Here is a 12,274-nt window from a genome sequence, read left to right as displayed (position 1 = left end):
GATTTTCCCCCTTTTAAATCAATAATTGTAATTTTTTAATCATTTTTTTCTGTGTTTTTAGTTCAAAAACCATTTTGTAAAATCTAAAAATATATTTTAAAAAAAGCTCAAATAAACATGGTTTTAGATCTATAAAAACTGAATATTGAGGGCTTTTAATCCAGTTATTTTAATCCATTTATTAAAAAAATCTAAATATTATATCTAAAATGGTCCGGCCCACGTGAAATCAAGTTGACGTTAAAGCGGGCCGCAAACCAACCCGAGTCTCACACCCTTGCCATAAACCATAAACGAACAAAACTATACTCACTCCTTTCCAGGAGGCTTTTATTGCTTGCCCATATTCCCCTTGGCTATCACAAAAATAAACATGGCACAAAGCAGCTGAGTGAAAGTGTCACTGAAGCCTGTCTGCTCATGGAGGAGAAAATGTATCACTGCTTGTAATCCTCCAAAATCCTCTCATAATTTTTATGGAAAACATCAAGGGCCAAAAAGCCAACAGGGCTTAGAAAAAAGGCGCAAGTTGACACGCTAAACGATAGTCTTACTGGATCATCTCTATTTTAATAAATAAACATGCGCTCTAAATACGTTTTTACGGTGGTTTCACAATTATGTTAAGTGTCATATTGTCAGTATTTCCCAAAGTCTCACACTATTAGTTAGGATGAGGAGCCTAGGAGGATACCCAAGTTATTTTTGTTGCATATCTTACCTCTTTGCAGTTTTCAGAGTTGGAAAAGTGGATGAGGTCATCGTTGTACATCTCCTGTGTGTTGATGATGTCACTGTACTCCTTTTGGCTGAGGTCCTCTGGGTTAATTCCATTGGCTCTCAAGAACTCCTGATAAGCTACGCTGAAAGCCTGACCGATAGACTGAGCGATGAGCTGGGCCTGTATTAAGAAAAGAATTATTTTTTTAAAAAGCATCAAAAACGTGTAGGCAAGATCAGCAAGTGGGATACATTGTGCAAAATTAGTCATGCAATTGAAATGTTTGCCAATCATTTTCTTATCACTTTCTATCATTTTTTTTTGCATTTGTCACATCTTTCATACAAAATTGGGACACGCTCATAATGTTTAAAAGGTTTAGTTGAACGTGTTTGTATAGACCTGGTAAATAATTAGAAAATTTACATCTAAATCCTGCTTTTTTTTTTAAATCCAAGTTACGAAACAAGTTCTAGAACCAATTATCGTAAGTAGAGGTACCACATTATATCTTGTCCAATCACAGGACAAAATGGTGGGAATACGAACAATGGATGAAGCATTATATCCTTTTCAGATGTTTTATCTCCAAGATGAACACACACCATTGTTACATTATTCTTTTAAATATGAAAAATACAACAGTGTTTCGGACACTTACATCCTCAGACTCAAAGACATGACATATCATCTTGTACTGCTTCTTGGCTTCAGGTGCTCCAGGTGTAGTTTCAATGCAATCCTGGGAAGCTGTGCGTGACATTCGACGTCGTGCCATTAGCACCACAATGTTTCCAATATCAGCAATATATGATATGGTCCTCAATGCATTGTCCATCATCGTTTCCTATAAACACACCCATAAGAGTATTAGAAAAAAAGATTATTTTGCATTAGGGAAAGAACCCTGATTTAACAGGAAAACTATCAAATGGCTATTATACTTCACTTACCCTAAACACGTAAAGGCAACTAGGATTTTATGCCACTTTGTTGCAAAAAAAAGTAAATTCCATGCTCTTTCTACTCAATCAATATAATATCTCTGGTTTAATAAAGACTTTTATGTTGAAGAGGAGTCATTTGTTAAAACTCGACTCCTTAATCCACCATTCAATTTTGCAATACAGCAAAATTACCTCATTACCTCATTGTGGTGTATGGTAGTTTTATAAATGTCTTAATTAGCACAGATTTACATCCCATTTTGGAAACTGTTCTCATTATGTCTAAGTGTCAGAACACCCATTTAAGCAGTTTTGTAACATAGAGATTCAAAACAATGCTCCTTTAAATGTGCAAGGATAATTTGGAAATATACTACATTGAAAACCTTATGTGTTTACTGCATTGCACCACATTAATAAGCATATAAACATATGAAGAATGGTCTACTAAAACCTCAAATATTATAATGTACTTTAGATGATTTATCTTCGAAAAAGGATAGAAAAGTTCCCCCATAAAATAGTAGTGATAGTGACTGGATGCATAAAGAAAGACATTTTCATGTACTAAACTAGAGCGGCGACCAAAAATCTGGCACAGCCTGAGTTGAGTCACTCTGCACGCACAGATGTTTCTTGGGCATTTTGGGTATTATAAAGTCTGCTCTAATCCCGTGTCACGTCATAAAATCTGCAGTGGGATTTCAGGGGAAGCAGCAACACAATCCTTTAGCTTTGATTGAGATGACACGACGTCCTTTCTCGGGGTAAAACAAGGTACTTGGCAAAAAACACTCACCTGTGAGTCTGCATTGAGGACTTTAATCCTCTGAGTGGAGATGAATAAATCAACTTCAGTGAGAGTTTGCGCGTCTCCATCTTGGCTCTGGAGAAATAAAACGTGTAAATACTGTCATGTTTCATCGCATGGCTAAGAGCTAAGTTTACCTTTGAGTCAATTGTTGCTACGGAAATGCAAAACTGTCCTGACTTGAAAATATCAAGTCAACAGAACCACACTAAAGGTGCACATCGGACTTAGAAATACTTTGGAAATAATGATGCTATACTTGAACACTATAAAAAGGTAACTTAGTGGCCTCCCAGTCACATCTAGCGCCGTCAATGGCACCAAAAGATAAGCATCCACAGTCAATTTCAGGGAATTGGACCTATATCGTTGTCAAAGCCAGTCAGTGAGTTAACTTTTGCTTGTCATTTTGGGGTACTTACAGGTCACTTCTTATAAATTTGGGATTATTTCCTATTGATTTTGGGGGAATTTGTGTCTACTTACTGTCTGCTTCTTGTGTTTCGGTCGCTTTCTGTTGATTTTTGGCCAAGTAGTAACTTGTACCTGTTGGTTTTGGGATGTTTTAAGGTTGCTTGTTATCTCATTGGCTGCCATTGATGGGGCAGTTTTGACTAAAGTTGGCGAAATAATGAATATGACAGTGGATATGAAGTTGACAAAGTGCAATAGTGGCACACTCAATCAAAGAACTCACAAAATTCTAGTTTTACGGCACCGATGTCGAAAAAAAATGAAAGCATTTAATTCTTTACGTAGATACAGTATGAATAAGCTACAAAGTCTGGTAGAACACCCCCGCTTCCGGTCTGCGGGCTGTATGTTTGACACCACAGATTTAAACCAATTGATAAAAACACAGTGCTCCAACTAGTTCTGAAATATAATAATGTGACTTGAATTCAATGTGTACTTTTGTTTTACCTGTAATTAAGTTATTAAATTACTATTTCACGCTGTATTTGAAAGACACAGCTGGGTATCATTTCTGAGTAAACTGCTTCAATGTGGACAAATTAGGTGAGACAGTAATTTCATGCATACTGTGCTTAATTTGATTATAGGGGGAAAAGTACATATTTGGTTAAATCTGAAATGACCACAGAAAACATGCAAGGTATTCATAATCCCCCCTAAGAAGAAAAAGGAAAGGTGAGACAGAGAGGGTGAAAGTGGCCAAGATGTTTTCTTATTGATGTGTTTATTACACACCGCTTTTTTCTTGATTTTGGCAGCCTTCTGTACCCTCTGGCAGGCGGGTGGCCAGGCGGGAGTTTGGACGAGACAAGGTCAGCGGATATGGGAGCACAAAAAACAAGGGAAAGGAAATAAAGCAGGTAAATAATGGCTAAGACAACAAAGCCCCAAGACAGAGCGGTGCTCTTCCCTATCTCATAAAGGTCGCATGTGTACACATCTGAATATCCGCGCGTGAAATATGAGTTTTCTGCATGTGTTATTTCGGTACTCAGTCGTTTGGTCGCCGGTCTTTTGGTCGCCCGGAAGGTTATTGATAATTACCATTTAAATCGTTGCTCAAATTCCCTAAATACAAACTGCGAATTATTATTTAGTCATACTTAATGCCCTATTAATTATTAGGCTAAAGAAAAGCTCCAAATTTCCTGTGCTTTTATTGTTTTTTGTTGGAGAACTTGTTAAGACCCTGACTGACGTACCTTCCTAAGGGGACAACTCATGTACATACAAACTCTTATACACTCACACGTCCGCTCAGCGAAACTGTTCAGGGCCATTGTTGGCTTTTATTGATGCGTAGTCCGTGTTGTTTTACCTTGTTTTGTCGCCGGTCTTTTGGTCGCCCGTTGTTTGGGTCCGGGCGACCAAAAGACCGGCGACCAAAAGACGGCGACCAAAATACCGGCGACCAATTGACCGCACATGGTTATTTCAGTTACAGGTAGCGTTAGCACAGCCATATTTCCTACCAGATTTGAAATTAAACAGCAATAACTGAGCCTAATCATTGGCTCTAATATTTTTATACAGTATTTCAGAAAACACGCAAACGACATAATTGTAAATCTTATACAGTTGGATTTTTTCATTATCTGCTGCTTTCAACATTAAACACAATATATGATGCATGAATACTCGATAGAGAATTTCAAAGAAGTGCTCCAAGTTTATTTAGAAATAAATGCAAAGTTGTCCCAATCTTTGGAAGGTAACTGGTTAAGTAAGCAAGCTATAACAGATTTTCTTTGCTATGAATATAATCTTTTGGTAGGGATAAAAGGTAAAATAATGTTTGATCCTGCTATCTGTGGTTGGCTGGTATATATGCTCCAGCACCACAGCAGGAAAAAAATAAAAGAGGATAAAGTGACATAAATATTGCATGAAACATCAAGTACCGTACAAAAAAGTGCTATAGTATAAATAATCTACAAAAGCGTTGGTATACATTGAAATTCAAACTCGCCTTGATTCTTTAAAGTCAGTGTGGCACAAGTATACTTGTTGAAAATAGAAATGCGCTCTACTTGGACATGCTATTCAGTGTCAAATATAAAGGGTGTCTCTTTGAATCCAATTGAGGCATTGGTTCATCATAAGAGAGAAGTTTTACTGTAATATTTTTATTCAGTTTGATGTTTGAATAAAAAAAACATTTTCCGACTGCTTGAATAGCAGGCTACACTAATGTTTTATTTACACACCAGACTCTTCTGTGGCAACATGTGGTGCATTTAGAATTTCATGATGTCATGGTCATTTTATATTTAAGAATAAGTATGAGCAAGAGAGATACATACTTTTGAAATAGTTTAGCTTAGAACTTTATTTTTTGTATGGCTCTCAATTGCAGGTTGAAGTGCTGATTTATAGTTTCCTTCTATTTGAATGTACACGACATTTCGAGTTATCACACAGTTCTTACTCAGTGTGAAAATTCTTTTTAGAAGTGTGAATGATTTTCTGTCACCATCTGATTAATTGAATATAATGCAGGATATAATGTTCTTTTTGCCAAAAGTCAGCTGGGATTTGAACAGCATAAACCGTGTTGAAAATGGCTAGATGGATGACATCTGACTGTTTAAATTGAACAGTATATAAAGTACCGTATTTTCACGACTATATGGCGCATCGTATTTTTAGCCGCAGTGTCAGTAACGAGTGCTATTTCATTATTTTAAACACACAAAGGACGCACCGTTTTTTTTAGACGCATATATGTTATATATTATATATGAATATCTAACCGCAATAGCGCTGGCTACCGGAAGCAGCCCCAGACTCTTTTTCCGGTTTCTGGTGCGCAGTGACTGCTGGGATATATAGTCCTTGCACGCTACACCCACACGCTAAAAACAAGTTTTTAGAAAGCCAACGGAAGGAAAACTGAGTTCGGTTGTACTTTATTTAGCCATTTTACAACTTACTCACGTCATCATCACACACAAATCCATCAAAGTCCTCATTTTCTGTGTCTGAATTGAACAATTGTCCAAACGAGTCATCGAAAACGCTGAGTTTTATACGTTCGTCCAGGCGGCCACAATCCATTCGCCAATAGTAGCTAGCTTGTAGCTAGCGTAACTTTTCCAACGGTGCTTTCCATGCTTTGTCAAGCTGTATTGATGTCGATGTATACAGGCCACAATCCATTCGTGAATAGTAGCTAGCTGGTAGCTAGCGTAACTTTTCCAACAGTGCTTTCCATGCTTTGTCAAGCTGTATTGATGTCAATGTATACAGGCCACAATCCATTGGGTGTATTGACAAAATAACTACTACATATCCCAGCAGTCACTGCGCAATACTTTGTCTACGGGAAAATAGTAGAGTCGGTGTACCCTATCAACTGATTCATTTTATTTTATCGTGATAACAATTTTAGTATTGGTCCATATATAAAGCGCACTGTATTATTAGGCGCCCTGTCTATTTTGGAGAAAATTTAAGACTTTTATGTGCACCTTATAGTCGTGAAAATACGGTAAACAGCATGCCCAAATTGGCCTAAAATAATTAACTCCCTAACCATTAAGCAGTCAACATTAATAAATGAATAACGTGAATATCAATAGATAACCTCCATTCATTTCACCAGGGCCATACTCTTGCAACAATCCAAATCTAGATTTTCAGACATATCTGTGAAAAGATTTGATTCGGACAATAAGAAATTGTATTTGGAGTTCCTTTTTGTTCCATTTATGCTGTCATGGTGTATAGCAGTGGTTCGCCCCCACAGGTGTGTAGAGAGAAATAAGTACAAAATATTTCTGTTTTAAACCCGTCGTACACAAGGTGCCATTGATGCTCAAGTATGAAGATCAGAAGTCAAAAGGACTCTGCACCTCAGAGTTGTTGGATCAGAAAGGGAGTCTCTAGACTAATTCACATTCTAGGTATAATGTGCCCGGTTCTGCGGAAACACAAATTGCGCTTGCAATCTTCATATAACAGAACTGGTGGCACACTGTGAGTTGAGTAACTTTTCGGCTTCTCCCCTCAAGGGCCCCGCTTTGATTCCCGCTTGCGTGCGTTGTGACAGAAGGCCCACCTGGTATAAAACTTGTGCTGAACTTATCATGTGGATCGACTGAGTACCTTTCAGAAACTCGTTTTTAGCAGTGCCAACAACGCTTCGTGTATGATAAACAGGCTCTCGAGAGCTATCGGCACAATGTGCAGATGGCACAACGCCAGTGGTGCCTCTTGTGCTCGAGTGTCTTTTACGCAACACGACGGTAAAAGACAAACCTTGGCGCCGAGTTCTCAAGTATGAATGAATTTATTTTTCATTGTTGCACAAGAAAGCCCTGACTTTAATCATTTCAAGGAAGAACGGCAGCTTATACCAGCTGTGAAAACAGCAGTAGTGCTTAAAAGACAAAAGGAAAGAGGTTATTTAAGAAATGGGACAATGAGAGGACTGTGTAGCTGAGACAAGATTAAAAGAAGATGTGAGCAGATGGAGCTGGCCAAAGCAAAAGAATTGGCATATGATGACAGAAAGATCTTTACATTCTAGCCTAGAGAGAGACAGAAGTGTTAGGGTGATTAAGAGTCGTGATGACATATGTTGACTGGTGCTAGTTGTGTGCTGAACAGATGGAAATAATACTTCGGGGAGTTGATAAATGAGCAAAACCGGAGCAAAGAAATGGTGGAAAGAACAACCATAATGGAGTAGAGTATAGGAACTAAAGATGAAAAGTAATTGAAAGGCAGTTGTTACCGTAACTGGTGAGCTATGGGAGCATCTAAGAGTGATGCGTCTGAGGTTTTTCATCAGGTTGTTCATTAGAATTATTATAGGTTCGAAGATGACTCAGAAATTGAGAGAAAGTATTTCAGTGACTATATTCAAGAACAAAGCTAATGTGTGAAATTGTCAAAACTGTAGAGCAGGGGTGCTCAATACATGGAACTATCTGTAGATGAGCATTGGTAGATCGCGCGACATTAATATTTGATCCAGTCTGTTGGTTTCCTTAGGAAAGCTGTCTTTGCTTCAAATGGAACATTTTGGTTTATTCAACCCTGTAAATGTCTTCACTATATTTTCAACTCATTTTGCAACTGAGAAATAAAAGTGTGACTTTTCATGGAAAACACAAAATTGTCTGGGTAACCCTAAACCTTTGAATGGCAGTGTGTATATGGAATAATTTGGTCTTTAAGTACCTTAACCCTGCTGACTGCCTCCTGGGCTTGCATCATCCGTATGTTCTTGGAAGGGTTCCTCTCGGACAACAGTTGAGTGGAGCCCAGGTAATTAGCAGCAAAGATGATTCCATCAATCAGGTCTTCTGGCTCGCAGGGTCCTGGGACTAAGCCAGGGAGAAAGGAGGATTACTATTAGGAAACCACCTAGCAGTGACTGACAGGGTTTGGTGTGGGTGTGGTGAAACAGAGCCAAGCATCACAGCGGTAGAACAATAAAAGACTGTAGGAGCAATGCGATGACAGTGTGTGTGAGAAGGACTGGGTAGAGGTTAATCGGTTTTCTGGATGAACAAGATTGTGATCACAATGCTGCCTAGACCTGTGCTACTTGTTTATGTCTCATCGTTTCTATGCTGTTTTCTAGTCTTTTGTCCTGTATTGCCTTATTGATTTTATCTTCAACCTGCACACGGGACTAAAGATGGAAATTAGTATAATTTAGCTATAATCTTACATATTTACGTATATATGTTCATTAGCATGAACATGTATATGTTCATTAATATCCATTGTCCCTTTATTAAATAAATCCAACTCATATGTCGATGTGAACTAACCAGCAACTGAGACCAGTTGCACTGTCACAATTCAAGGAAACAGACAGGCGGTTAAGCACCTCGTTTATCATATGCCCTTACATTTGTCAGTGGGGGGAATAGAACAAAAGAGGAGCTCTATCAGGCCTGAAGTAGGTTAGACTGGAGGCGCCTCTCCATGCAATTGATTTCACTTTACTAGATTAACATGCAGCTGAATTCACATAGGTGATCTTACCATCAACAAAGCTGGGGAACGATGCCACTTTTTTGGTAGTCTTGGAAAGAAAATGAACAATAAAGCATTAAGGTATTAAATAATATACAGCAAATATGATAGCTTTCAAAACTTTCATTTATTGGCTAACAGACTGATAGACGTCTACTCCATTTTGACTGGAAGGACTGCCGACGATCATTTGTAGCAAGCTTATCCAACTCGAAATAGATTTGATGTCTATTGTCATCAATGGCATTGAAACATGATCATGCAACGTCAGCCATTCCATCTCAAACTTATTTAACGTCTGTCGCATTAAGTGGCAATGAATGTGTTTCGATTGGGTAAAGACCACATTTTGTGTTGTCATTGTTAACATTTGAGCCTCCTCAATCAAGAGGTTCTGTTTGGTTGTATCTATGCTATTCTTTAGTTACACAATGACCATGAATGGTTTAGTGATAGAAAAAAAGAGGAAGAAAAATTGTGGCCTTGCTACTCTCATGAGTACTGCAGAAGTGAGTGTAGAAAGAGCACTAAGAAATGATCCTGCGTTGACATATTTCTGTCGACGTTAGGTGAATATGCACACTAAAGCCTCGAAATCACTTGCGGCATGATTACTATTAATTTTATTCACGCAGGATCTAACCTGCTCATAAAAGCCTGCAGAGGACAAGTAGCATGTTCAGAAAAAAAGATATCATGTAAAATCAGCCCCGTAGCTGACACGAAAGTACATTTAAAGCATAACAAGAAGACAAGCTAATGTGTAGTTCCATTTTGTTTTATATACGTATTTAGTTTTTATAAACACACGCACACACAGCACTTTCCCTATCACAGGGTGCTACGTACTTAGTTCAAGGGGACCAAACGATTTTTTTCCCAAATGCGCAAAGGCATCACAAAACACAGCAGTAAGGAACTATTCTTACGTCTGGTACATTGTTGTTCTCCAGGGGAACGTTGAGGTCAGAGCGCTGCTGTTTTCTGGGCTGTTCTGCGCCATTGTTTACCTAGCAGGTCAACACAGAAAATCATGTGTGAAAACAAGAGCAGAAGAAAAAAAAGATGAATAACCCTTGCCAGTTTAATACTGTGATTAATAGTGTATTTTCCCACACTACAAGGTGCACTGGAGTATAAAGGTTGTCTTCAATGAATTGCACACCGGAGAATAAAAGTAGTAGTAGTACATCCACTCGATGAAGCGGTAGTAGTAGTAGTGCATATATATATATATATATATATATATATATATATATATATATATATATATATATATATATATATATATATATATATATATATATATATATACATATATATACATATACATATTTATACATATATACATATATATATATATATATATATATATATATATATATATACACTAGATTGTAGTAGTAGTAGTAGTGGTAGTCGTAGTAGTAGTAGTAGTGGTAGTCATAGTAGTAGTAGTAGTAGTGGTAGTCATAGTAGTAGTAGTAGTGGTAGTCATAGTAGTAGTAGTAGTAGTGGTAGTCATAGTAGTAGTAGTAGTAGTGGTAGTCATAGTAGTAGTAGTAGTAGTGGTAGTTGTAGTAGTAGTAGTGGTAGTCGTAGTAGTAGTAGTGGTAGTCGTAGTCGTAGTAGTAGTAGTAGTGGTAGTCGTAGTAGTAGTGGTAGTCGTAGTAGTAGTAGTAGTGGTAGTCGTCGTAGTAGTAGTAGTAGTAGTAGTAGTAGTAGTAGTAGTAGTAGTGGTAGTCGTAGTAATAGTGGTAGTCGTAGTAGTAGTAGTAGTTGTAGTCGTAGTAGTAGTAGTAGTGGTAGTTGTAGTAGTAGTAGGTGGCTGTGTTATACATTTACTAGATGGAGCTGTATTAGTAGTAATAACAGTAGTGGTCAGCAGTTGTGTTATACCTCAACTAAATGGAGCTCTTTTAAACGCAATTTCATACAATGATTAACCAATATTTATCCATAAAGAAGGCATGTTGGATTTTAAGGCACATTGGCAACTTGTGTCTTTTAATTGCACCTAAGAGTACAGAAAACACTATACTATAAAACACATTACTCACAAAACTCACCAAGATTAAATAATTGAATGCAGAACATCTGCATAGAAATGTAAAGCTTGCAAACTATTGAGTTTGAAAAAGAAGTGACTCGTGATTATTCTGTCTTTGACTTGCCCTTCACTCGGTTTTGGATTGCGTCTCAGCTTCCAGCAAATACATGGTTATAAGCAGCAGGCAGCCAGCACGCAATCACACAGGGAGAGGATTATCTCAACTCCCTGGGTTCTATCTGTCTCACTCTGCACAACTCCTTATTAACATTCAACCATTACTGGCACAAATGAAGCGTCTTGCCAATATAAACCTGTTCCTCATTGGGAAGGGAGAGATGAGAAACGGAAATGTAACATTCAACGAGACAAGCAGTCTTTTAGGGCAAATGGAGCTGAAACGAATCACTACATTCATGATCTTAAATCCTTCATTTGCAAAATGAGAGCTAAATACCTGATTAGTATGCAATGTGTTTTGGAACTCTGTTGTCCTAAAATCCAATAATGGGATTTGGATTATTCAGTGAGATGCAGTGCTCAATATCATGTAAACCATGTCCTTGGGAAGAATGTGCCTTGATAACTTAAAACAATGACCCATAAACAGTATTATAAACATCACAGGTTTCATGTTAAAGTTTTGTGTTTGAAATCAAAAACGCATATGCGGTACAATAACAGTTACAACAAACACCTTACAAGTAAGATAAAAACAGCATTGTACATCTATGTTAATTTAGTACCTTGTATGTATTATTTAATAATATTAGTATTAATATCTTGCTTTTTAACATGACTAATAAAAAGCAAATATTATGAAACTAACAAATGAGTGTTTGACAACAATTATAAATTATAGCTTGCAATTCATTGAATAAAAAAAATTGGGAAGCAGCATTTATACTGAATTTGTGTAAAATTTAGGACTCATAATTGAAATATAACTTTTTAATGGACAGTATTATAAACAAAAAGAAAATAGTACACATAGAAGCAATTGTGTAGGAAAAATAACATTAAAATTTGTCTTTTTGCCATCTGACTTGTCCCCATGTAATGTATGATTGTGCTTTAGATGTAAAGGGACTTGTGCACCAATTTGTACAACCAAAATATGAAAAGGATGAAAAGGATATCTATATGTATTTCTCTGTAAGTACAAAGGACAGGAATAAACAGGGGACAGCAGAAGGGAAAGTAATTGTATACACGTATTTTCTGGGGAAGGCTGAGAAATATTTCTCCTTTCATTACATTATACTTGAAGGCAA

General features: G+C 37.3%; 1 protein-coding gene across 2 annotated transcripts in view; it reads right to left on the bottom strand.

Moving 5' to 3' along the window:
- Positions 1-12,274, bottom strand: part of apba2b (amyloid beta (A4) precursor protein-binding, family A, member 2b) — a 35,922-nt gene that overhangs the window by 4,541 nt on the left and 19,107 nt on the right. Inside the window, exons 4-10 of one of the 2 annotated variants that reach the window (XM_077625751.1) lie at positions 9,880-9,960; positions 8,960-8,999; positions 8,144-8,289; positions 3,692-3,727; positions 2,468-2,554; positions 1,383-1,568; positions 722-901 (exon numbers count right to left, since the gene is read on the bottom strand). In XM_077625751.1, coding sequence (XP_077481877.1) covers positions 722-901; positions 1,383-1,568; positions 2,468-2,554; positions 3,692-3,727; positions 8,144-8,289; positions 8,960-8,999; positions 9,880-9,960 — 756 coding nt within the window. The remainder of the gene's footprint in view (positions 1-721; positions 902-1,382; positions 1,569-2,467; positions 2,555-3,691; positions 3,728-8,143; positions 8,290-8,959; positions 9,000-9,879; positions 9,961-12,274) is intronic. The other variant, XM_077625759.1, reaches the window with a different exon arrangement.

The sequence above is a fragment of the Stigmatopora argus genome, chromosome 2 (genome assembly GCF_051989625.1).
Source record: "Stigmatopora argus isolate UIUO_Sarg chromosome 2, RoL_Sarg_1.0, whole genome shotgun sequence".
Lineage (NCBI taxonomy): Eukaryota > Metazoa > Chordata > Actinopteri > Syngnathiformes > Syngnathidae > Stigmatopora > Stigmatopora argus.
The sequence above is the reverse complement of the archived record's forward strand: the minus strand, read 5'-3'. Positions and strand labels throughout refer to the sequence as shown.